The sequence below is a fragment of the Oncorhynchus clarkii genome, chromosome 32 (genome assembly GCF_045791955.1).
Source record: "Oncorhynchus clarkii lewisi isolate Uvic-CL-2024 chromosome 32, UVic_Ocla_1.0, whole genome shotgun sequence".
Lineage (NCBI taxonomy): Eukaryota > Metazoa > Chordata > Actinopteri > Salmoniformes > Salmonidae > Oncorhynchus > Oncorhynchus clarkii.
In genome coordinates this window covers 38,268,232-38,296,057 of record NC_092178.1, presented here as the reverse complement: position 1 = coordinate 38,296,057, position 27,826 = coordinate 38,268,232, and the positions used below count along the sequence as shown (strand labels likewise).

At 42.1% G+C, this 27,826-nt stretch overlaps 1 protein-coding gene across 1 annotated transcript in view; it reads left to right on the top strand.

Annotated features, from left to right (window-relative positions):
• Nucleotides 1–21,144, top strand: part of LOC139391715 (sorting nexin 27a) — a 44,103-nt gene extending 22,959 nt beyond the window's left edge. The window contains exons 6-13 of the mRNA XM_071139205.1: nt 1,939–2,017; nt 2,326–2,489; nt 5,856–5,945; nt 13,133–13,282; nt 13,478–13,606; nt 15,485–15,544; nt 16,727–16,775; nt 17,281–21,144. Of these exons, the coding sequence (XP_070995306.1) occupies nt 1,939–2,017; nt 2,326–2,489; nt 5,856–5,945; nt 13,133–13,282; nt 13,478–13,606; nt 15,485–15,544; nt 16,727–16,775; nt 17,281–17,348 (789 nt within the window). The 3' untranslated portion in view covers nt 17,349–21,144. The remainder of the gene's footprint in view (nt 1–1,938; nt 2,018–2,325; nt 2,490–5,855; nt 5,946–13,132; nt 13,283–13,477; nt 13,607–15,484; nt 15,545–16,726; nt 16,776–17,280) is intronic.
• The last annotated feature ends 6,682 nt before the right edge of the window (nt 21,145–27,826 follow it).

The following is a 27,826-nucleotide window of genomic DNA, read 5'->3' as shown; positions in this document are numbered from 1 at the left end:
CTGTGGCAAGAAGTTTTGCTGTGTCTGTCAGTGTAGTGTCCAGAGCATGGAGGCGCTACCAGGAGACAGGCCAGTACATCAGGAGACGTGGAGGAGGCCGTAGGAGGGCAACAACCCAGCAGCAGGACCGCTACCTCCGCCTTTGTGCAAGGAGGAGCAGGAGGAGCACTGCCAGAGCCCTGCAAAATGACCTCAAGCAGGCCACAAATGTGCATGTGTCTGCTCAAACGGTCAAAAACAGACTCCATGAGGGTGGTATGAGGGCCCGACGTCCACAGGTGGGGGTTGTGCTTACAGCCCACAGTTTGGCATTTGCCAGAGAACACCAAGATTGGCAAATTCGCCACTGAGGAAAGCAGACGTGACAGAGTCTGGAGACGCCGTGGAGAACGTTCTGCTGCCTGAAACATCCTCCAGCATGACCGGTTTGGCGGTGGGTCAGTCATGGTGTGGGGTGGCATTTCTTTGGGGGGCCGCACAGCCCTCCATGTGCTCGCCAGAGGTAGCCTGAATGCCATTAGGTACCGAGATGAGATCCTCAGACCCCTTGTGAGACCATATGCTGGTGCGGTTGGCCCTGGGTTCCTCCTAATGCAAGACAATGCTAGACCTCATGTGGCTGGAGTGTGTCAGCAGTTCCTGCAAGACGAAGGAATTGATGCTTTGGACTGGCCCGCCCGTTCCCCAGACCTGAATCCAATTGAGCACATCTGGGACATCATGTCTCGCTCCATCCACCAACGCCACGTTGCACCACAGACTGTCCAGGAGTTGGCGGATGCTTTAGTCCAGGTCTTGGAGGAGATCCCTCAGGAGACCATCCGCCACCTCACCAGGAGCATGCCCAGGCATTGTAGGGAGGTCATACAGGCACGTGGAGGCCACACACACTACTGAGCCTCATTTTGACTTGTTTTAAGGACATTACATCAAAGTTGGATCAGCCTGTAGTGTGGTTTTCCACTTTAATTTTGAGTGTGACTCCAAATCCAGACCTCCATGGGTTGATACATTTGATTTCCATTGATCATTTTTGTGATTTTGTTGTCAGCACATTCAACTATGTAAAGAAAAAATTATTTAATAAGAATATTTCATTCATTCAGATCTAGGATGTGTTATTTTCATGTTCCCTTTATTTTTTGGAGCAGTGTATTTGTCAATCAATTAAAAATATTTTTTTTCTGGTGCTCCTTTATTTTATGTTGTGCTCCTAACACCAGTGATTCCAATTATTTTGTTGTTTAAGAGCACTGCCTAGAGGGCAACCGTGTGTGCTGGCTTTTGTTACAGCCCAGCGCTGCAATACCTGCATCTTAAAGCATCTTAAAGTAGGTGTGCTGATCTAGGATCATTCCCCTCATCTTATTAATGATGATGTAAAACTGATCCTAGATTAGCACTCCTACTGAGACACTATGTAAATATGGGCCCTGTTCAGGAGGATGTAACATTACAGAACTTTCAGATAGCAATCATGTCATTTGTACAATTTCTGTGTCGGATATGACAGGGAAATGTCCGCTCTATTAATTATATTTATATCTGAAACATTCAGTACACCACTGAATACACCCCTGATTTAACCAATCAATAATAATAATACATTTTGTTTCAAGAGCTTTTCAAGATGCCCAAAGTCACTTTACATACACCATGAAATCAGCAGGATAAAATAAAAATCACATAAAAAGAAGTATGTAAAAGTACACTAAACAGGATTGATTAACCATGGAGATATTCATCAAATCATCAAGACCCTGGTTAGTTGAATCATCAGGTGGGTTAATGCTGGGCTGGGACAAAGGCTTGCACTCCCAGGACCAGAGTGTATAGCACTAGATCAATATCAATACATGGCTCTTATGCGACTGAATGGTGCTTAAAAATCAATAATTGTTAGGCCGCCACTGTACTTTCCCTCTCTCTATTCCCCAGGCTTTAGTGATGAAGGTTGGTATGGACAGCATCATGGCCAGCTACTTTGCCCTCTTTGAAGTCATCAACCACTCCTTTGGTAAGACCATTCATCTGTTTATTCATTCATTTTTTTGGAGTCCACAGCTACTCCATGTACCGACCCCTTTACCTTTCACCTTTACTCTTCTGATCAGTACAGTTGCATCTCAGTAGTCTAAAATGGCTTCCTCTCTCTCCCTGTCTCCTTCCATTTAACTGCACCAATCTGAAACGACGGGAGACGAGGAAGCCCAACCTCTCTAGTCTATTGAGATGCACCCTCCAGTCAGTTTGTAGACTACTATATTGTTTTATGGGTATGGAAATAAATAGGCTGCCCCTTTCCACCTCTCCATCTTTCCCTAGTGCGAAAACTGGCCCCCAACGAGTTTCCCCACAAGCTGTACGTGCAGAACTACACGTCAGCTGTGCCGGGCACCTGTCTGGCCCTCCGCAAGTGGCTTTTCACTTCTCAGGAGGAGGAACTTCTCAGGGACAACCCGCTGGCCGTCCACTACTGCTTCCACCAGGTAAGGGCTCCCTCTTGATTATTTGTGTGTGTGTGTGTGTGTGTGTGTGTCTCACACCCCTCCCTGTCAAAAGTTTGGACACACCTACTCATTCAAGGGTTATTCTTTATTTGTACTATATTTTTACATTGTAGAAAATTATGAAATAACACATGGAATCATGTAGTAATCAAAAAAGTGTTTTTGAACAAATCATTTTCTCCAGAGTAGCCACCCTTTGCCTTTGACAGATTTGCACACATTTGGCATTCTCTCAACCAGCTTCATGAGGTAGTATCCTGGAATGCATTTCAATTAACAGGTGTGTCTTGTTAAAAGTTAATTAGTGGAATTTCTTTCCTCAATGCGTTTGAGCCAATCAGTTGTGTTGTGACATGGTAGGGTTGGTATACAGAAGATGGCCCTATTTGGTAAAAGACAAAGTCCATATTTTGGCAAGAACAGCTCAAATAAGCAAAAAGAAATGACAGTCCATTACTTTAAGACATGAAGGTTAGTCAATGCGGAAAATTTCAAGAACTTTGAAAGTTTCTTCAAGTGCAGCCGCAAAAACCATCAAGTGCTATGATGAAACTGGCTCTCATGAGGACCGCCACAGGAAACTAAGACCCAGAGTTACCTCTGCTGCAGAGGATAAGTTCATTAGAGTTACCAAATAAATGCTTCATAGAGTTCAAGTAACAGACATCTAAACATAAACTGATCAGGGGAGGCTGTGTGAATCAGGCCTTCATGGTTGAATTGCTGCAAAAAAAACACTGTTAATGGACACCAATTAGAAGAAGAGACTTGCTTGGGTCAAGAAACACGAGCAATGGACATTAGACCGGTGGAATTTCTGGTTCCAACCGCCGTGTCTTTGTGAGACGCAGAGTACGTGAACGGATGTTCTTCGCATTTCAAGGCACTCTTGACCAGCATGTCTACCACAGCATTCTGCAGCAATACGCCATCCCATCTGGTTTGGGCTTAGTGGGACTATCATTTGTTTTTCAACAGGACAATGACTCAACACACCTCCAGCCTGTGTATGGGCTATTTCACCGAGAAGGAGAGCGATGGAGTGCTGCATCGGATGATCTGGCCTCCACAATTTGAGATGGTTTGGGATCAGTTGGACCGCAGAGTGAAGAAAAAGCAGCCAACAAGTGCTCAGCATATGTGGGAACGCCTTCAAGACTGAAAAGCATTCCAGGTGAAGCTGGTTAAGAGAATGCCAAGAGTGTGCAAAGCTGTCATCAAGGCAAAGGGTGGCTACTTTGAATAATTTAACATCTGAAATATATTTTGATTTGTTTAACCTCTAGTGACACCCCATCCCGTGAACGGGACCGTTGTCATCATCTGACACTAATTAGCATAACGCAACGGACATAAATATTCCTAGAAAATATTCCTATTCGTGAAAATCACAAATGAAATATATTGAGACACAGCTTAGCCTTTTGTTAATCACCCTGTCATCTCAGATTTTCAAAATATGCTTTACAGCCCAAGCTAGACAAGCATTTGTGTAGGTTTATCGATAGCCTAGCATAGCATTTTTTCCAGCGAGCAGCAGGTAACTTGGTCACGGAAATCAGAAAAGCAATCCAATTAAATTGTTTACCTTTGATGAGCTTCGGATGTTTTCACTCACGAGACTCCCAGTTAGATAGCAAATGTTCCTTTTTTCCCAAAATATTATTTTTGTATGCGAAATAGCTCCGTTTGTTCTTCACGTTTGGCTGAGAAATCGCCCGGAAATTGCAGTCACGAAAACGGCGGAAAATATCAAAATTAGCTCCATAATATCGACAGAAACATGGCAAACGTTGTTTATAATCAATCCTCAAGGTGTTTTTCAAATATCTATTCGATAATATATCCATCGGGACAATTAGTTTTTCAGTAGGACCGATTGGAGTAATGGCTACCTCTGTATTTTACGCGAGAGTCACCCTGTGAGCCATCAGGTGACGACTTGCGCAATGTAGCCGCCTACGGGTAATTCTTCAACATAAATGCGTAAAACTACGTCACAATGCTGTAGACACCTTCGGGAATACGGAGAAAGAGTAATCTGGTTGATAGCCCATTCACTGCTCAATAGGGATGCATTGGAACGCAGCGCTTTCAAAACATGAGGCACTTCCAGATTGAATTTTTTTCAGGCTTTCGCCTGCAACATCAGTTCTGTTATACTCACAGACAATATTTTTACAGTTTTGGAAACTTTAGAGTGATTTCTATCCTAAGCTGTCAATTATATGCATATTCTAGCATCTTGTCCTGACAAAATATCCCGTTTACTACGGGAACGTTTTTTTTTTTCAAAAATGAAAATACTGCCCCCTAGTCACAAGGTTAACACTTTTTTTTGGTTACTACATGATTCCATATGTTATTCTATAGTTTTGATGTCTTCACTATTATTCTATTATACAATGTAGAAAATAGTAAAAATAAAGAAACCCTTGAATGAATAGGTGTGTCCAAACTTTCGACTGGTACTGTATATTATTATTATTATCTGGGTTACTGTATTCAGGGCCTAAAATGTATGTTTGTTTTTTTTAAACAGTTGCAGGTAGATGGAGGTAAAAAAATCTACCAGCCACTCAGATTTTTTTTCTCCAGCCAAAATACTTTTAACCAAACTGTCCGTTGAGATAAAATATTCAGCTGCCCCTTTAAGGGCAGGAGGTTCCCGTGATAACGGGGCCAACGAAGTTGTCGAGTGTGTGTGTGTCTGAGATTTGGGATCTGATTAAGCTGAAGCAACAGACTCAAACTAACATTGAAATACAACCAAGCTTGTAAATAGCCAAGATAATCTCGCTTTGTAGACTTTCCAGTAAGTTAGACCAACTTGTATTCCTGTGTGTAGCGCCTCCAAAAAGGAATCGATCAGCACTTCACTGTGCACAGTTACCCAGCCAGGTAGTGTTGCTGCTGGAGGTGGAATATAGGATTTGTATTTCTTTGTGCGTTTAGCAGCTACAGTATGAAACAAAACAGCAGAATTACTTTTTAAACATCTACTGCAGCATTTTCTTGCTAGAACATCTCAACTCGCACAAGTGCTCATACTTGACTTTTGACTTTATTTGTTATGTGAATGTAATACTCGCACTGTAGAGCCCTTCAAGTTTACTACCCTCCACGTGGCTGGTGAAAGGCATTCATACCTAAATCTATCCTCATTTGCTGTATTACTGGTCCTGAGTCAGTGTTAGGCTACTGTATAATACTGATCCGTGGTCAGTGTTAATGATATTACCGCCACTACTGCTTCCCAGTGCCACTGCCCTGAGATCAGTGCTAGATTAGATTAAATGTGGTCTCTAACAAAGCCCCTTTCTCGCTCTCTCTCTCTCTGCTAAGGCATTGGATGACGTGAAGAAGGGATTCATCAAAACAGAAGACAATTCTTACCAGCTGACGAAACTGGCAGAGCAGCGCAAGATGGCCATGGTTAGTCCTTTTTTCTAGTCTCTTGTTTCTATTCTCTTCCCATTGCAAGTGGTCCTCTGTAGCTCAGTCGGTAGAGCATGGCACTTGCAACGCCAGGATAGTGGATTTGATTCCTGGTACCACACGTATGTAAAATGTATGCATGCATGACTAAGTCGATTAAAGCGTCTGCTTTCGATTAAAGCGTCTGCTAAAAATGACATACACATATTGAGTTATAATAATATATGTACCTTAACGTACAGCATGATAATTTGTGGGTCAATGATGTATAACAGCGTTTCCCAAACTTTTTATAGTCCCGTACCCCTTCAAACATTCAACATCCAGCTGCATACCCACTCTAGCACCAGGGTCAGCGCACTCTCAAATGTTTTTTTTTGCCATCATTGTAAGCCTGCCACACACTATACGATACACTCATTCTTATGTTTATTAAATGTGAGTTTTTGTCCCAACCCAACTCGTGGGAAGTGTCAAAGACCTCTTATAGGACCAGGGCACAAATAATAATTAATAATCAATAATTTTGCTCTTTATTTAGACATCTTACATATAAAAATGTATTTGTTCATCAAAAATTGTGAATAACTCACCACATGTTAATGAGAAGGGTGTGCTTGAAAGGATGCACATAACTCTGCAATGTTGTGTTGTATTGGAGAGAGTCTGTCTTAAATCATTTTCCCCACACAGTCTGTGCCTGTATTTAGTTTTCATGCTAGTGAGGGCTGAGAATCCACTCTCACATAGGTACGTGGTTGCAAAGGGCATCAGTGTCTTAACAGCATGATTTGCCAAGGAAGGATATTCAGAGCGCAGCACAATCCAGAAATCTGGCAGTGGCTTTTGAATTCAATTTTCACAGAACCTCTTGTTGCAAATTCAATGGGGCTCTCTTGTTTAGATATCGGTAAGTGGACTGGAAGCAGGACATGAAAGGGATAACGAATCCAGTTGTTTGTGTCATCGGTTTCGGGAAAGTATTTGTGTAATTGCGCACCCAACTCACTCCGGTGCTTCGCTATATCACATTTGACATTGTCCATAAGCTTGAGTTAATTTGCACACAAAAATCATACAATGATGGAAAGATCTGTGTGTTGTCCTTAACAACAAATTCAGACAGAGAAGAGCTCCAACTTCTTAATCATAGCCTCAATTTTATCCCACACATTGAATATAGTTGCAGAGAGTCCCTGTAATCCTAGATTCAGATCATTCAGGCAAGAAAAAACATCACCCAGATAGGCCAGTCGTGTGAGAAACTCGTCCTCATGCAAGCGGTCAGACATGTGAAAGTGATGGTCAGTAAAGAGAACTTTAAGCTAATCTCTCAATTCAAAAAAACATGTCAATACTTTGCCCCTTGATAACCAGCGCACTTCTGTATGTTGTAAAAGCGTTACATGGTCACTGCCCATATCATTGCATAGTGCAGAAAATACACGAGAGTTCAGGGGCTTTGCTTTAACAAAGTTAACCATTTTCACTGTAGTGTCCAAAACATCTTTCAAGCTGTCAGGCATTCCCTTGGCAGCAAAAGCCTCTCGGTGGATGTTGCAGTGTACCCAAGTGGCATCGGGAGCAACTGCTTACATGTACGTTGCCACTCCACTATGTCTCCCTGTCATGGCTTTTACGCCATCAGTACCAATACCAACACATCTTGACCTCCAAAGTCCATTTTATGTCACAAAGCTATCCAGTACTTAACAATTATCCTCTTCTGGTTTGCAGAAAAGGATGTGTTCCTTAATTGACCCACCATAAACGTAACAGACATATACCAGGAGCTGTGCCAGGCCCGCCACGTCTATTGACTCATCCAGCTGTAACGCATAGAATTCACTGGCTTATACGTGTAATTTTTTCAAAACATCTCCTGCCATATCACTGATGCGTCGTGCAACAGTGTTGTTTAAGGCATTGTCTGTATAGTTGTTTTTGTCCTTTTCCCCCAGCATTGTCCCAGCCATATCTGTGGCACCAGGAAGAAGTAAGCCCTCAGCAATAGTATGGGGCTTGCCTGTCCTAGCCACTCGGTAGCTCACCATATAAGGCACTTCTAGCCCCTTCTTGTTAATGGTATCTGTTGCTTTTATACATGTCTTACTACTTGAAAGTCTTAATTCTCGCAAAAAAAAACTCCCGTGGCTTATTTTTCAAATTGCCATGTTTTGTTTCTAAATGTCTGTGCAAGGGTGGTTTCATTGAGTTGTGAGAGTGCTTTTGCACATATAACACACTGTGGCTGAGGAAAGGCACTACTCCCAATATACAGTGGGGTAAAAAAGTATTTAGTCAGCCACCAATTGTGCAAGTTCACCAACTTAAAAAGATGACAGAGGCCTGTAATTTTAATCATAGGGACACTTCAACTATGACATACAAAATGAGAAAAAAAATCCAGAAAATCACATTGTAGGATTTTTAATGAATTTATTTGCAAATTATGGTGGAAAATAAGTATTTGGTCAATAACAAAAGTTTATCTCAATACTTTGTTATATACCCTTTGTTGGCAATGACAGAGATCAAACGTTTTCTGTAAGTCTTCACAAGGTTTTCACACACTGTTGCTGGTATTTTGGCCTATTCCTCCATGCAGATCTCCTCTAGAGCAGTGATGTTTTGGGGCTGTTGCTGGGCAATACGGACTTTCAACTCCCTCCAAAGATTTTCTATGGGGTTGAGATCTGGAGACTGGCTAGGCCACACCAGGACCTTGAAATGCTTCTTACGAAGCTACTCCTTCGTTGCCCGAGCGGTGTGTTGGGATCATTGTCATGCTGAAAGACCCAGCCACGTTTCATCTTCAATGCCCTTGCTGATGGAAGGAGGTTTTCACTCAAAATCTCACGATACATGGCCCCATTTCATTCTTTCCTTTACACGGATCAGTCGTCCTGGTCCCTTTGCAGAAAAACAGCCCCAAAGCATGATGTTTCCACCCCCATGCTTCACAGTAGGTATGGTATTCTTTGGATGCAACTCAGCATTCTTTGTCCTCCAAACACGACGAGTTGAGTTTTTACCAAAAAGTTTTATTTTGGTTTCATCTGACCATATGACATTCTCCCAATCTTCTTCTGGATCATCCAAATGCTCTCTAGCAAACTTCAGACAGGCCTGGACATGTACTGGCTTAAGCAGGGGGACACGTCTGGCACTGCAGGATTTGAGTCCCTGGCGGCGTAGTGTGTTACTGATGGTAGGCTTTGTTACTTTGGTCCCAGCTCTCTGCAGGTCATTCACTAGGTCCCCCCGTGTGGTTCTGGGATTTTTGCTCACCGTTCTTGTGATCATTTTGACCCCACGGGGTGAGATCTTGCGTGGAGCCCCAGATCGAGGGAGATTATCAGTGGTCTTGTATGTCTTCCATTTCCTAATAATTGCTCCCACAGTTGATATCTTCAAACCAAGCTGCTTACCTGTTGCAGATTCAGTCTTCCCAGCCTGGTGCAGGTCTACAATTTTGTTTCTGGTGTCCTTTGACAGCTCTATGGTCTTGGCCATAGTGGAGTTTGGAGTGTGACTGTTTGAGGTTGTGGACAGGTGTCTTTTTATACTGATAACAAGTTCAAACAGGTGCCATTAATACAGGTAACGAGTGGAGGACAGAGGAGCCTCTTAAAGAAGTTACAGGTCTGTGAGAGCCAGAAATCTTGCTTGTTTTGTAGGTGACCAAATACTTATTTTCCACCATAATTTGCAAATAAATTCATTAATAATCCTACAATGTGATTTTCTGGGGGGGGTTTTCTCATTTGGTGTGTCATAGTTGAAGTGTACCTATGATGAAAATGACAGGCCTCATCTTTTTAAGTGGGAGAACTTGCACAATTGGTGGCTGACTAAATACTTTTTTGCCCCACTGTAAGTGAACCCCAAATCAATGTAGTTCTCATCCTATTTGTGCCTCTTCGATGGTCCAATGCCCCCCCCCCCCCCCCCCCCCCCGTCTGTTGTTCGGTGCTTTCCTGGGTAAGGCGGCAGTAGCTCTTCGGCTGCAACAGATTCACAACTGTCAGTGTCCATGCTAGCTGGGCTAACAACATGTAGAATTACTGATGCTAGCATTGGATGTGCTCGTGGAAGCAGAACAACTTGTCTTCAACAGGTGCAGGTGTACTACTGCTGGTAGTAGCAGTACTACCAGTAGAGCTGTTATGTGTCTCTATGGACACAGGCCTTACTTTTTTTTTAACCATTTATCCATTTTCGAGCAAACGGAATGAGCAGCAGCTACATTTGGCGACATTTGGCTAACTGTATTTGACATTGTTGTTATTTTGCTGAACACTAGATGGTTTCATTTTATTTTTAGCAGTGAAACGAGGCTACTCAGTCGCGAGAGGAAAAACTTCACCCAAATGTATAGCTCCGTTGGGAAATATAAATGTTTGAAAATGTGAAGATTACAAAAAATATAAAATGTGAATTACATTTTTATTTGGCGTACCCCTGACGACATTGCGCAGTGCCGAATTTGGGAATACCTGATGTATAAGGTTTTCAAAAGTGAAAAAAATTGAAAAGGGAAAACTATTTAATTTGAAAACCTTTATGTTCCCTATGCACTTTCAGGTTTTGTCGCAAAAACTTGATGTTAGAAACGTGTTTTTTTTTTTTATGTGATTGTTAAAATGAACTTCTAAAAAAGTAATTCTGTGCGACCATAAAATCTGACGATTATTTCATGTAAAGAAGTATTTAACATTAAGTAATATGTGACAACAGTATAATTTTAAAAAATCCACTTATTTTTTATTTTACTAGGCAAGTCAGTTAAGAACAAATTCTTACTTTCAATGACGGCCTAGGAACAGTGGGTTAATTCAGGGGCAGAATGAGAGATTTGTACCTTGTCAGCTCTGGGATTTGAACTTGCAACCTTTCGGTTACTAGTCCAACGCTCTAACCACTAGGCTACCTTGCCGCTGGATGACCTCCTCATTTTGAATGACTGTCTACAACAGGGCTGCCAAACCCTATTTCTGGAGATCTACTGTCCTGTAGGTTTTCAGTCCAACGCTAATATAGCATATCTGGTTCAGCTAGTTAAGGTCTTGTTGAGCAGCTAATTAGTAGAATCCGATGTGTTAAATTAAGGTTGGACTGAAAACCCACAGGACGGTAGATCTCCAGGAAGAGGGTTGGGCAGCCCTGTTCTACAACCTCTATTAAAAAAATGAAAACCATTTAACATTTTACAGAAATGCATTTTTTTCTCTTATAGACTGACCTGACTCTGCATTGTTTAAACAATAACATAATTGAATTGTTTTTTAACACTAAAAACACTGGTCGCACCGCATTACTATTTTTGTGATGGTGTCATTTTTTTGGGGGGGGCAGATCAAATGTATTTGTACAGTGAAATTCTTACTTACAAGCCCTTAACCAAAAATGCCGTTTTAAGAAAAACAAATGTTAAGTAAATAATAGATAAGTTTAAAAATAAAAAATAATTTTAAGAGCAGCAGTAAAATAACAGTAGCGAGGCTTTATACAAAGGGTACCAGTACAGAGTCAATGTGCGGAGGCACAGGTTAATTGAGGTAATATGTACATGTAGGTAGAGTTGAAGTGACTATGCATAGATAATGAACAGAGAGCAGCAGCAGTGTAAAAGAGAGGTTTGGGGGGGGGGTGTAAGTAGCCTGGGTAGTCATTTGATTAGATGTTCAGGAGTCTTATGGCTTGGGGTGGAAGCTGTTAAGAAGCCTTTTGGACCTAGACTTGGAGCTCCGGTACCGCTTGCCGTGCGGTAGCAGAGAGAACAGTCTGACGAGTGTGGCTGGAGTCTTTGACAATTTTTAGGGCCTTCCTCTGACACCGCCTGGTATAAAGGTCCTGGATGGCAGGAAGCTTGGCTCCAGTGATGTACTGGGCCGTACTCACTACCCTCTGTAGTGCCTTGCGGTCGGAGGCTGAGTAATTCTATGTTTAAAAATAAATAAAAAATGCATAACTGTGTTATTCGACATATTACAAGTTTAAGAAAAGGTAAGATGTTTCTGTGCAGTATCTTTTAAAGACCATAATCTCCACATTGCGTAGACACATTTCTAATATTAAAACATCAACAGATGTGATGTAATTCTAAATTTAAAAGATTAAATGTTTGAATCTCATGAATTGTTTGAACAATTAAAGACAAAGAAATTCTCACTTTGTAGCAGAAGTTGTAACACAAACTCATTGAAGTTGACAATAATCAAACTTGCATTCTTAAAACAGTGTGTTTTGATGTTGCGCTAGTGTAACATGCAAGCAGCCCAGTCTGTGTCGGACACCCGAGATGCTCTTAAGCTGAAGGGCTCCGGCTCACTGATCATTGATCTACAAGACCCTGCTAGGTAAAGTCCCCCCTTATCTCAGCTCGCTGGTCACCATAGCATCTCCCACCTGTAGCACACGCTCCAGCAGGTATATCTCTCTAGTCACCCCCAAAACCAATTCTTTCTTTGGCCGCCTCTCCTTCCAGTTCTCTGCTGCCAATGACTGGAACGAACTACAAAAATCTCTGAAACTGGAAACGCTTATCTCCCTCACTAGCTTTAAGCACCAACTGTCAGAGCAGCTCACAGATTACTGCACCTGTACATAGCCCACCTATAATTTAGCCCAAACAACTACCTCTTTCCCTACTGTATTTAATTAATTTATTTATTTTGCTCCTTTGCACCCCATTCTTTTTATTTCTACTTTGCACATTCTTCCATTGCAAATCTACCATTCCAGTGTTTTACTTGCTATATTGTATTTACTTTGCCACCATGGCCTTTTTTTGCCTTTACCTCCCTTCCCACCTCATTTGCTCACATCGTATATAGACTTGTTTATACTGTATTATTGACTGTATGTTTGTTTTCCTCCATGTGTAACTCTGTGTCGTTGTATCTGTCGAACTGCTTTGCTTTATCTTGGCCAGGTCGCAATTGTAAATGAGAACTTGTTCTCAACTTGCCTACCTGGTTAAATAAAGGTAAAATAAAAAAAAATAAATAAAATTGACTTCACATCTCCTTAGTAGTAGATGTCTGGCACAGAGGGCTATTCTCAGTCAATTTACCTGGTAAAATAAGGGATAAATAAATAATTGAATGTGTATATTGAATGTGTACGTGCCTGTTTGGTGCCTACCTGTGTGGTTGATGGCAGTCTATCTTGTCTGTCAGTACCTGAGTCTGCTGCGCTCCTGTGAGGGCTACAACGAGGTCATGTTCCCCCACTGCGCCTGTGACTCCCGGAGGAAGGGCCACGTCATCACGGCCATCAGCATGCACCACTTCAAACTGCACGCCTGCACAGAGGACGGCACGCTTGAGGTGAGTGAGTGAGTGAGAGTGTGTGTGTGTGTGTGTATACACTGACTTTTATTGTGTGTGCCGTGCTTCTCTCACCATACAGAACAAAAGGAAAAACATTAGTGTATGTCTGTGTATACTCTGGCTCATACTCTGTGTATGTACTTACCATTCTCAAATCAAATCAAATTGTATTTCTCTCTCCCGCCCCATCAGAACCAGGTGATAGCGTTTGAGTGGGTGGAGATGCAGCGCTGGGACACTGACGAGGAGGGCATGGCGTTCTGCTTTGAGTACGCCAGGGGAGAGAAGAAACCTCGCTGGGTCAAGATCTTCACACCATACGTGAGTTTACAATACACAGACAAAATACACTAGGACATCTCCCATAAATCACTGCTTTAATATATTCAGCCATCAATGAGCATTTCTCCTTTGCCAAGATAATCCATCCACCTGACAGGAGTGGCATATCAAGAAGCTGATTAAACAGCATGATCATTACACAGGTGCACTTTGTGCTGGGGACAATAAAAGGCCACTCTAAAATGTGCAGTTTTGTTACACAACACAATGCCACATTTGTCTCAAGTTTTGAGCGAGAATGCAGTTGGCATGCTTACTGAAGGAATGTTCACCAGAGCTGTTGCGAGATAATTAAATGTTCACTTCTCTACCATAAGCCGTCTTCAATGTTTTAGAGAATTTGTCAGTACGTCACAACCGCAGACCACGTGTAACCACGCCAGCCCAGGATTTACACATCCGGCTTCTTTACCTGCTGGATCATCTGAGACCAGACAGCTAGACGATCCAGCCACCCAGACAGCTGATGAAACTGTGGGTTTGAACAAACAAACAAAGTATTTCTGCACAAACTGTCAGAAACCATCTCAGGGAAGCTCATCTGCGTGCTCGTCATCCTCACCAGGGTCTTGACATGACTGCAGTTCGACGTCGTAACTGACTTTAGTGGGCAAATGCTCACATTCGATGGCCACTGGCACGCTGGAGAAGTGTGATGTCAACGTTGTGAACAGAGTGCACGATGGTGGGGTTATGGTATGGGCAGGCATAATCTATGGACAAAAAACTGAATTATATTTTATCGATGGCAATTTGAATGCAGAGATACCGTGATGAGATCCTGAGGCCCATTGTCGTGCCATTCTTCCGCCGCCAACACCTCAAGTTTCAGCATAAAGCACCTCCCCATGTTGCAAGGATCTGTACGAAATTCCTGGAAGCTCAATGTCCCAGGTCTTCCTTGGCCTTAATACACGCCAGACATGTCACCCATTGAGCATGTTTGGGATGCTCTGGATCGACCTGTACGACAGCATTTTCCAGTTCCTGCCAATATACAGCAACTTTGCACAGCCATTGAAGAGGAGTGGGACAACATTCCAATCAACAGCCTGATCACCTCTATGCAAAGGAGATGTCGCGCCAGACACTGACTGGTTTTCTGATCCACGCCCCAACATTGTTTTTAAGATATCTGTGACCAACAGATACATATCTGTATTCCCAGTAATGTGAAATCCATAGATAAGGGCCTAATTTATTTATTTAAATTGACTGATTTCCTTCTATGAACTGTAACATGCTGACCACACCGCTTGCGTCAAGGTGCGCGAGCATTAAAAAATAAATGTACCCATACATGTTATTCAATCATTGCACCTACACTGCTCGTGCGCGCCAATGAGCGTCTGCATTGCCAAGCACTAAAATAGCCCTAAAGTCAGTTCTATTTGTGACGCTGAACACAGTGCAAGTCCTGCCTCTCCCATCTCCTCATTGGTTATACCCATGTAGGTGATTGAAAGATGAACTGAGGTTGGTTGGTCGTGGTAATACACCTTTATTATGAAAGTTAGTTGCCAATCGTCATATAAAGTCCAAAGAAGAAAAAGCCTGGGAGGAGAGATGACTAGAAACGATTCAGTTGACCATTTTATGTGTGGATTAATTGTCGGAGTAGATGACCTTGTGCATTTTTAATGCTTTTCGACCTGTCCACAAATGATTATAAATGGTTCAGAGTTTGTTTTGATATTTCAACCTGTGTGTCGAGATCGCGTTCAGAGTGTGGGAACAAAATCAATTGGCGCACGTGGACGCACGGTTTGGGCATGGTGTAACTTGCGTTTTTATATTTTTGTTAAGTGCATGTAGAAGAGTTCATTCTAACAAAGTGTGTTTGTCGTCTCTCCCTAGTTCAACTACATGCACGAGTGCTTCGAGAGGGTCTTCTGTGAGCTCAAGTGGAGGAAACGGGTAGGAGTCACACCCTTCCTTCTCCTCCAATACACAACTAATTGTCTGTATCCCAAATGGCACCTTAATTCTCTTTATAGTGCACGACATTTGACAAGGGCCCCTATTAACCGGTCAACAAATGGTTACATTTTATCCAAACAGTAAAAGTATGTGACCAACTGAAACTTTATCGGATCGGGCAGCAGGTAGCCTAGTGGTTAGAGCGTTGGGCCAGTAAATGAAAGGTTGCTGGATCGAATCCCCGAGCTGACAAGGTAAAAATCTGTCGTTCTGCCCCTGAACAAGGCAGTAAACCCACTGTTCCTAGGCTGTCATTGTAAATAAGAATTTGTTCTTAAAAGGTTATCTGCCTAGTTAAATAAAAAATATAAATTATAAAAGCATGTTTCACTACCAGCTTTTTGAGGTGCTCTCACACTGGCGATAAGCAATTTAATTCCACTAAATTATGCAAATGTACCTATAGACTGATGAGCATGACCGGTCAACCATTAACATCCCTAGTTTTAAAGCTAGTTTCCTGCAATTCTATGCATTTTGCCATGGCTAATGCAGTGTTCTTTTGATCAAACATAACAACAAAGTTAATACTGCTCAATTCATTTTTTTATAAAAAAAGTATTATTATTTTTCTCCCTGACTGTCTAGCTTTTTTGTTGGTGATTATTAGTTCTTAAAGATTGTAGTATGAAAAAAATATATTGGTCCATTATCTTTTCTACATACTTTATATATTTTTAATTTTTTTTTTTTTTACTGTTTCGACTTAAGCGACCCACCCAAAGATTACAATGGCAGTACAATTCCATTGTCTTACAATGTTGTTTAAATAAAAAAATACATGTTTTATTGTCACACCAGATAGGTGAATTGAAATGCGTTGTTTTACAGGGTCAGCCATAGTAGTATGGCGCCACTGGAACAAATTAGGGTTAAGTGCCTTGCACAAGGCGGCGTTGACAGATTTTTAACCTTGTCGACTCAGGTATTCAAACCAGCAACCATAGTTACTGGCCCAGCGCTCTAACTGCTAGGCTACCTACCGCCCTCACCATTGTAAGAGTTTTAGACTATGGATTTTACAACATTAGGTACTCTAAATGTCCATTTCCATCTCTCTACGCCAATGGTTATTTTCAAAAAAAATTACTCTTTCTCCTTTCCCTCTCCACATGTTAGGTTGAAGAGGAGGCCTCTGACAAAGACAACCAGAACTGCAGTAACAACGGTAAGTGTGCTCTGGAAAGCTTTGTTGTCCAACATAAACCACATGAACCGGTCACAATGCTGCTGATAAGAGGCTACTTATTTCACAAGTTTTAACAGTCCACTATACTCAGTGACATGAAAGCTTAAAGCATCCTCCCCGTCCCGTCCAATATACCCAGTAGGAAAGAATGAGTGAAGAACAGAGCAAAGTTGATCATCTCCTGAGGCGAGGTGTACAGGAGCACATATACAGGTCACTTCCTTCCCAGACACAAATATGAATAAACCCAAACTGACAGCTATTTACCCTGTGAGAGACTGTCATACAGCAAAGGCAAGTGAACAGCAAAGGAATGTGAATAGCAAATGAACAGGAAAGGTAAAGGGCAGCAAGTCACCAGCAAAAGCAGAATTGTAGCGTGGACACTGGACACTATGTCTGCTCTGTTTGTTACATCTGCAGCTTCACTGTCAGGAAGGGAGGGTGGTTGAGTTTGGTGTCTTGAACCTTCTCTCTATTCTAGAATATCTCCCTGCTCTGGAGACACAGAAGGGATGGCGCCATCTAGGGGGCGAGATCGCCACATCCTAAATACTCCCAGAACCAGAATCGGTCCACTCACGCCATCACAGCCACAACCGAGGTTGACATCTGCAAAAGAAACAAAAAAACTAAGAACTTAGATGATCCACTCCCCAAATGGAAACTGATTTTAAAATCACACAAACCCAGGAATTCTCAGATAGACGACGAGCAATGAAGGAAAAAAAACATTAATGTCATTACTAGATGTTCATAGAATAGCATATACTTTTTCCTCCATGCATCACCCCTCCGACATGGGGCGGGACACTAGCTGAGTTCTGCCACCCCACTGGTTGAAGAAACAGAACAGTACAGTTCGATTGGTCATGGTTCACACCAGTCTGCGGCACCATTGGGCGAAGGGAACTCCTTGGTGCGATCAACCGATGAAACGCCAGCGAGGAAGCCAGCCGACATCTGCGACGTGATTGTGACGGCCAGCTCTGCCACACGTTTGGTCTGGGCCAATGCTTTCAATGTGCCTCTGGTCTACTGAACTACAAGCTGACATGCTGGGAAACGAAATGGAGGGTGGGCGGGACACCATTGTCACACTGGCAATGGTTTTCCCTGATGCTGGACATTATTAGATGGATTGGGTTTTCTGGATAAGGGGGGTAAGAAACAAAAGGTCATCTGTCAAAAGCTGTAGGCTATAAAAACAATTGTTGCACAATATAAACTCCCAGTAATTAGTTGTGTGGTTAACCTAACAAATTACTGGCAGCTTATCCAATATGTGTGTGCAACTCTATTTTTATAGCCTATAGTTTACTCGCCGTTAGTCAGCACATCTTCTAACTTTTTGGGCACCAGCTTATGCTTTTCAAAAGCATAGGAAACAAAAGTAACTGACTGGAGATGCAAGGGGTTATTGTGTTTTGTTCATTAAAACAATACAGCTATGTTTTAGAAAAATCTGCTAAAGTGATATATATAAGAGCTCAACTAATTCCTTATTCTAACCGTGTGGAAAGCTTCCTTCTTGGCTTCTCATTCTTGCTCTATTTTTCACATTTTCTAACCTAGCTAACACACTAGTCTAGAATGATGTCTGTTGGCAGTTCACCAAAAGATTGAACATTTTATCACCTTAAAATGTTTGTGGTGATTCAGCAGAAATTCCAAGTTCGGAGGTAAAATTGTGTTTTTCATCAAAGTAGTGTTGCCATCTATTGAAGGACGTCGGGGTTTGACCTTGTGAACTAAACGTTCAGAGAAACTAGAAACCAGCTAATATTTCCCCCACTCTGAGTATTGATGAACAAACAGACCGGAATGGAAGTAGTGTGTTGGGTGCAGTGCATATTGCAGCCAGCAGAGAGCGGTAGAGTACTACTAAAGTACTATGTACTACTGAGACAGTATTGAACAGACATGACAGAGATTGCTCCGCTGGGCTCTGTAAATCAACCACTAAGTACTGCTCTACAGTTTGACCATTACCCGTGTGTGTGTGCACCAGTGTACGTGTGTGTGTCTGCATATAAGTGGGACCATGGCCACAGTTATGATGCATGTTGTCTCTCTGCCCCTCATTGCACCTTGTCTAACCAAACGGTCACAGTATTAAGGGGGTGTGAGCATGGGGCGTATTCGTTACGCCAATTCTGTTGCAAAACCTGTCTTACACAGAATGAAACTGAGCGGGACCTACCTGAATTTGGTGGATAGAGAGAGAGATAGTATATAGATATATATCTCTGTTTTGGTTTGGAAATGGTCTCTGTAATGAAGACACCCCAGTGTTACTCTCAGTATTGTTAAGGCAGTAGGCTTGATTAGGATGTGATATGTGGGGGTTTAGGTTTTGAGGCAGCAAATAAAGACCAGACCTGATGTAGTGCACCTCTTTTGATGGCTCCGGTCATAAGTAGTGCACTACATAGGCAATACAGTGCCACTTGGGACGCACCACAGAGCGGGTTGTGCAGGGTGACAGCTGTGCAGATAGATGGATGGGAGGCATTTCCCCTCCTTGCAGCCTTTTCAAGCTGTGTAAGGTTAGCTCACACCTCTTCCATGCCTCAGCCCCTCTCGCTCCTCCCTCTCTGTAGCAGAAACTATGTTGAAATAAAGGATATTACTGAAGTTTGACAGGTGTAACATTTGACCATTCTTAATTGAATGGTTCTGCACTGTTTGCCTTCCAAAAGGAGAATAACCAATGACAACCGATACACTAGCATTTCTGTTATAAACACCACAGCTGCATCCTGAAAGAAATGCTAAAGATGTGCAATTGAGGTGCTGCCTATTTGTTTTGACAGCCAGGATAATAGCCAACTTAGAGATGGATGACAAAGAGAGCAGATGCTCTACCAGAACGTGTGTGTGATTTTGAGAGGGGGGAGAGAGACGATGAGCAGGTGTGTGTGTGTGTGTGTGCGCGCGCGCATCCGTTCTGCGTGCCAGTGTTCCGTTCTTCCACTCCAGGTTGGTCTGCCATCAGACTAGATGTGGTTGCCTTAGCAGCACTACGCTGTGTGAGCATGCCCAGTCTCGCCCCAGACAGCATAACAAAACTGACTCACTCACCCTGATAACGTATTCATGTTAATGTTCTTTAATGTTTGATGTCGTCGCGATGGTATCTGTTCTTGTGAGAGAAAAAAAAGCCTTTGACAGACTTCGGTCTACGTCCCTAAGCTGTAGCAGGTGCTGTCTGTTGGCTCTCATACCCTGGAAATACAGGGGCGCATGCATACCAATTCGCATACACAGGTGCACACACTTGTATGTGGAGTGGGTTGTCAGTGGTCCATCGTCATGGTTACAGGGAGTAGGAGCCAGTGAGATGCCGGGGATGCTAAGATGTTGTCTTTGTGACTCATTTGTTCTGAGCTATAATAACGCAAGTCACCTGTGCGTACTTTGCTGCATCTCTATAATGTCAGTTGTAAGAGAGTGATCATGTCTCCCCGATCGAATGTATTTCAAAAGGTCTTTCACCCCTACCTTTTTGTTTGCGGTATTATTTAAAAGGTCAGTGTCCTCTGATAGCAGCTTGACACTGTTGTAGATTCGGCCACCACTACATTACCATAAGATTGAAAAAAATGGGGCCACGTTCAGTAGCCAAACTCCTTATTCTACATGTCGAAAGGGGTGTTTGTTCTACATACTGTTTTTATATCTGAACGTTCCAAAATGTTTTGCCCTGTTGAATGCACCCCGGCATTAAAGGATGGCACCTGCTTCTTAACACTTGAGCTAGGCATTCTAAACGACTAACTAACGTAAGTGCTGTTTTCTGACTGTTAGCCTTCTTTGTGTAGGTAAAACATGGATTTCTGTTCTTTTACGTTTCAGATGAGCAGGGCTTTTGTTCCATGGCAAGTACAGTAGGTAACATTAAAAACCTAGACATGTTTATATTTTGTCTTCAGCATAACTTGTAAATGATTCCTAAAAAATGTCCTTAGGATAAAAATTCTCTCTCTCTCTTCCTCTCTTCTCTCAAAATTGAAAACTTTAATTTATTTCAGCAAATTATTAAAGCTGTGGGAAACCATAGTGTGGTGTCCTAGTACTACTGTAGGGTATTTGGGGAAGCAAGACCTAACTAAAATATACATTGAGTCAAGTTTTGGAAGTTAAGCAGTGTTGGATTTATTTATCAAAACTAAAAACACGAATAAACAACTGATACTGAAACACAAAATGGAAAGTTTTTTTTAAATATAAAATATATGAAGGTTTAATAACCAATATAAAATTGAAAAAATATTACAGGTTTGGAAATGTCATGTAGAGAAACATTGTAACGTTATTTTAAATAAAATTATATATTGAAGAAAAATTGTGTTCTATGTTTTTACTGTACTTTTCTTTTCACCCCTAGGGCAAAGACTATAATTGTTTGTGGTCACACACCCTTGCATGCTGAATGTGAAGTTGGTAATTAGCTCAATTTGTTGTTGGAACAACTCATTACCTCCTTCTGTCATTTTGATAAAGTACTCAGGTGGTTCTTATCAATGCATGGACCGTTATTCTCCACAGGGATATCACTGATGTCTTGGTTCTGCTTCTGTGAAGTCTTCATTACCCTCCTGGGCAGGGATGGACTGGCCAAAGGGCAATTCTGGAAAATGCCAGATGGGCTGGTCCATCTTTAGCCCAGTGGGCCTTATATATTTATTTTATTTGTTTGTTTTGGGCAAAATTGTAATTATTTGGCTAGTTTTGGGGGTCAGTGTGGGGGCCTCAAAAGAGAAAAAATGGGCTGGTGTGTTAGAAATGCCCGGGACGATTTGATTTGATCGCTCTTTCAAAAAGTCAGATTTATAAAACCTGTCAGAATAGTGCCCTAAAAAACCTGTATTAGGGAACACTGACAAAACGTTAAAGTTTCGATGGGCACTCCCTGCAAAGGTCTTTATTATACCGTCATTGTGCTGTCAGTCAGTCATACATTACCATGTTTCTGTGATGGCACTATGACTTAAGGCAGCTTGTTAGGCCTAGCACAAGCACAGATGAAATGGAGTTAGTTACTAAAAAAAAAAAAACTGTTACACAAATTATCCAGAATTGCTCATGTGATCCTTAATCGCTCGCTCCCCCTTAGCCTTAACAAATGGCTTATTTAGATTTCTCATTATGGTAGAGGAATTCGGTTTGTCCAGGTAAATTTATATAGGGCTCAGGGGCCAATTGATTAGAGCTGCACTTCTGACTGCTCTAATCTTCGAGAGGCTGCAGCTGTATGTCAAACCTGGCACCCCAGTGGTAATGGGCCCCAATAAAGTCCCCGCCTGAGTCCCAAATGGCAAACTATTCCCTACAAGGGCTGTGTTTACACAGACTGGCCAATTCTGATCTTTTGACAATAATTAGGCAAAAGATCAGAATTGGGTTGCGTGTCTAAACAGCCATTTTGCACTACTTTTGACCAGAGCCTAAATGGGCCCTCGTTAAAAGTAGCGCACTATATAGGGAATTACATAGCTACCATTTACCTGATAGTACATTTTTAGGTTAGCAGTGATTAATAGTGCTGAGCGATTAGTGCTTTTTGAGGTTGGTATAAACAATTGTAAAAAAATATATATATATCATTATGCATCATGTGGGTTGAATGCTGTAACACAGAATAAAACAATTAATAAAAGTCCCATGATGGTAGTGTCTTCCCCTTACTTATGACCATTTATTCACGTTACTTTGATTAAATATTTCAGTTGTGTATATTATCATCTAATCTCTCTAATCTCTCCCGTGCTTCTACACCTGCATTGCTTGCTGTTTGTGGTTTTAGGCTGGGTTTCTGTACAGCACTTTGAGATATCAGCTGATGTACGAAGGGCTATATAAATAGATTTGATTTGAAATAATTGAACAGACATCAATTACTTATTTAATAATGAAAATGTCAGTTAATCGCACTAGTGATAAAGGTACTTTTGTCTTTAGTCTGAGTTCAACATTGTGCATGAATTAATGTTAATTAATTCTTTTTTTTCCCCCATTGATCATGGAAGTCTGAGCTACAATTCAATTCAACCCACGTGCACTTTGAACCCTGACCAACCTAGCTCTTCCAGGTGACTCTCTCTATATCTCCAAGTCCATTTCTACTTAAAGAATGATGTTCCGGACTTAATCAATAAAGACCCAGTATAAAAGTCAACTGACCCATGTTTCGGTCCACCTCAAACTGTCCAACCTTGATTTACGGCCAGACTAGAATACCCTCATTGGCCCACTAAACGCCCACAACCAGCTGACCACTTAATCTTGTGACCGCAGAGGTTTGGGACAGCTGAATGACAGTCAGCATGGTGAGTGAATGTGGCTTGGCAGGCTTAGTCTACGTCCTGAATGGCACTCTGTTCTCTGGTGCACTGCTTTTGACCAGAGCCATATGGGCCCAAATAGGATGTAGGGTACCATTTGGGACGTATCTTTAATCAAGGCAGTCCCCAGGTGGGACCAGGCGAGTACGGGCATCAATCACAGTCCGGAGCAGGTCTCTGCCTCTCACTCTTCTCTTCTCTCTCTTTTCTTTTGTCTCTCTCACTCTGCTTCACATCAGCTCTATCGACCAGCGCTCCCGGCCGAATGGTAATTAAAAGGTATTGATCATCCGCACATCGGGAATATGGTCCGAGGGAAACAACAGAGCAAACTGTAGGGGTGGGGGGTTCTGAGAGGCTGTATTTAAAAATAAAATAAAAATAAGGATGTGGACCTACAAGCCTTGTGTATTTCTTCGGTGTGTGTAATGGATGTTTTTGTGCTATGTAAATGGTGTGTTTGTAGTGTGTTCAGTATTAACAGGTGTATGTCTGCCGCAGGCATGTGGTTGTCTCAAATCGAGCTGTAGGTTTTCATTCTGCCTTTGCTCTGCAGTAATGTATATTTTAATGAAAAATTGCAGTGCCCATTCACACATACTCAAACAGTCTGAGGGGTAATGTTTCCAGCCGGGTACTCTTCAATTGGCCGCCTGGAGAAATGTCTCTTGGTGTGGAGAGTGCATTGGCTACGCACTTGCTCATTAACTGAGAGAGAGAGAATGAGCGAGAACTGGTTGATTCGAAGCATGCACACATGCATTCCTCTACACACACAAACAACAGCACGGGACACACACACTCCCCTTATCTACTCTCTTCTTTTTCCATCTGAGTGAACCCAGTAAATTTGAGAGCTGAGAGTGCCAACACTGCACATTGCCAACCCAAGAGCCTCTGAAAGAGGGAAAGTGAGAGGATCGAAAAGAGAGAATTACCCAGTCAGACAGGCCTACAGTACAAGAACAGCTGCTATAAGTATAGCCCCCCATCTGTCTGACACACTGAAGCTCAAACACTGACCACAAACCCTGAGAGAGAGGGAGATGTACACACACACACACTACCGGTCAAAAGTTTCAGGACACCTTCTCATTCAAGGGTTTTTCTTTATTTTCACTATGTTCTACATTGTAGAATAATACTGACGACATCAAAACTATGAAATAACACATGGAATCATGTAGTAACCAAAAAAGTGTTAAACAAATCAAAATATATTTTAGATTTGAGATTCTTCAAATAGCCACCCTTTGCTTTGCACACTCAACCAGCTGGAATGCATTTCCAACAATCTTGAAGGTGTTCCCACATATGCTGAGCACTTGTTGACTGCTTTTCCTTTACTCTGCAGTCTGACTCATCCCAAACCATCTCAATTTGGTTGAGGTCGGGGGATTGTGGAGGCCAGGTCATCTGATGCAGCACTCCCTCATTCTCCTTCTTGGTAATATACCCTTACACAGCCGGGAGGTGTGTTAGGTCATTGTCCTGTTGAAGAACAAATGATAGTCCCACTAAGCCCAAACTAGATGGGATGGCGTATCGCTGCAGAATGTTGTGGTAGCCATGCTGGTTAAGTGTGCCTTGAATTCGAAATAAATCACAGACATGTCACCAGCAAAGCACCCCAACAACATAACACCACCACCTCCATGCATTACGGTGGGAACCACACATGCAGAGATCATCCGTTCACCCACACTGCGTCTCACAAAGGCAAGGCGGTAGTAACAAAAAATCTCACATTTGGAGTCACCACCAAAGGACAGATTTAGTCCGGTTTAATGTCCATTACTCCTGTTTCTTGGCCCAAGCAAGTCTCTTCTTATTATTGGTGTCCTTCAGTTGTGGTTTCTTTGCAGCAATCGACCATGAAGGCCTGATTCACAGTCTCATCTGATCAGTTTATGTTGATGTGTCTGTTACTTGAACTCTGAAGCATTTATTTGGGCTGCAATTTCTGAGGCTGGTAACTCTAATGAACTTATTCTCTGCAGCAGAGGTAACTCTGGGTCTTCCTTTCCTGTGGCAGTCCTTATGAGAGCGAGTTTCATCATAGTGCTTGATGGTTTTTGCGACTGCACTTGAAGAAACTTTCAAAGTTCTTGAAATGTTCCGTATTGCCTGACCTTCATGTCTTAAAGTAATGATGGACTGTCGTTTCTTTTTGCTTATTTGAGCTGTTCTTGCCATAATATGGACTTAGCCCTATTTGCTATAAGACCATCTTCTGTATTGTCACTACACAACTGATTGCCTCAAACTCATTAAGGTAAGAAATTCCACAAATTAACTTTTAACAAGGCACGCCTGTTAATTGAAATGCATTCCAGGTGACTACCTCATGAAGCTGTTTGAGATAATGCCAAGAGTGTGCAACGCTGTCAAGGCAACGGTTGGCTTTTTGAAGAATCTCTAATATAAAATATAGTTTGATGTGTTTAACGCTTTGTTGGTTACTACATGATTCTATATGTGTTATGTCATAGTTTTGATGTCTTAACACATTTTCTACATTGTAGAATAATAGTGAACTGCAAAAAAGGGCTTCACCGGCAAAGATATTGCTGCCAGTAAGATTGCACCTAAATCAACCATTTATCGGATCATCAAGAACTTTAAGGACAGCGGTTCAATTGTTGTGAAGAAGGCTTCAGGGCGCCCAAGAAAGTCCAGCAAGCGCCAGGACCGTCTCCTAAAGTTGTTTCAGCTGCGGGATCGGGGCACCACCAGTACAGAGCTTGCTCAGGAATGGCAGCAGGCAGGTGTGAGTGCATCTGCACGCACAGTGAGGCAAAGACTTTTGGAGGATGGCCTGGTGTCAAGTAATTTTCTCTGATTAATCCCCTTTCCGATTGTTTGGGGCATCCCGGAAAAAAGCTTGTCCGGAGAAGACAAGGTGAGCGCTACCATCAGTCCTGTGTCATGTCAACAGTAAAGCATCCTGAGACCATTCATGTGTGGGGTTGCTTCTCAGCCAAGGGAGTGGGCTCACTCACAATTTTGCCTAAGAACACAGCCATGAATAATGAATGGTACCAACACATCCTCCGAGAGCAACTTCTCCCAACCATCCAGGAACAGTTTGGTGACGAACAATGCCTTTTCCAGCTTGGAGCACCTCTTGCCATAAGGCAAAAGTGATAACTAAGTGGCTCGGTACAAAACATCAATATTTTGGGTCCATGGCCAGGAAACTCCCCGGACCTTAATCCCATTGAGAACTTATGGTCAATCCTCAAGAGGCGGGTGGACAAACACAAACCCACAAATTCTGACAAACTCCAAGCATTGATTATGCAAGAATGGGCTGCCATCAGTCAGGAGGTGGCCCAGAAGTTAATTGACAGCATGCCAGGGCGGATTGCCGAGGTCTTGAAAAAGAAGGGTAAAACACTGCAAATATTGACTCTTTGCATCAACTTCATGTAATTGTCAATAAAAGCCTTTGACACTTATGAAATGCTTATGATTATACTTCAGTATTCCATAGTAACATCTGACAAAAATATCTAGACACTGAAGTAGCAAACTTTGTGGAAATTAATATTTGTGTCATTCTCAAAACTTTCGGCCACAACTGTATATACCGAACAAAAATAAAAATGTAAAGTGTTGGTCCCATGTTTCATGAGCTGAAATAAAAGACCCCGGAAACGCAACTGTTTTTACATTCCTGTTTGTGAGCATTTCTCTTTTCCCAAAGATAATCCATCCACCTGACAGGTGTGGAATATCAAGAAGCTGATTGAACAGGTGCACCTTGTGCTGGGGAAATAAAAGGCCACTCTAAAATGTGCAGTTGTCACACACCATGCCACAGATTCTTCAAGTTTTGAGGGCGCGTGCAATTGGCATGCTGACAGCAGGATATATTCACCAGAGCTGTTGCCAGAGAATTTAATTTGAATTTCTCTATCATAAGCCACTTCCAACATCGTTTTTGAGAATTTGGCAGAACGGCCTCACAACCGCAGACCACGTGTAACCATGCCCGCCCAGGACCTCCACATCCAGCTTCTTCACCTGTGGGATCATCTGAGACCAGCCACCTGGACAGCTGAATGAACTGAGGAGTATTTCTGTCTGTATTAAAGCCCTTTTGTGGGGAAAAACTAATTCTGATTGGGTGGGCCTATGCCCTCCCACCCATGGCTGCGCCGTTGCCCAGTCATGTGAAATCCATAGATTCGGGACCTAATGTATTTATTTAATTGACTGATGTCCTTAAATTAACTGTAACTCAGTAAAATCATTGACATTTTGTTGCATGTTGCGTTTATATTTTTGCTCAGTTTAATTTCCTGCAACGAAATGTATTTTTGACATGGATAATGCTGTTCTTTTGCTCAAACAATAACAAAATGAATACTGCTAAATTAATTGGTTTTGAAATGTTCAATTCTCCCTGACTGTCTAGCTTTTATTTGGGTGATTTATTAGTTCTCAAAGTTTATATTATAAAAAATATATACGTCCCTTATGTTCTTTACATACTTTATATCTGGTTTTAGTCGTTTTAAGTTTACCCTGTGTGGCATTAGGCGACCCCAAAATAACGCTTAGGTGACCCGCTCTGTAATATACCACATATTTTGCATTGTGGTGTATTGCAGTGTTTCCCAACCCTGGTCCTCGAGTACCCCCAACAGTACACAGTTTCGTTGTTGCCCTTGACAA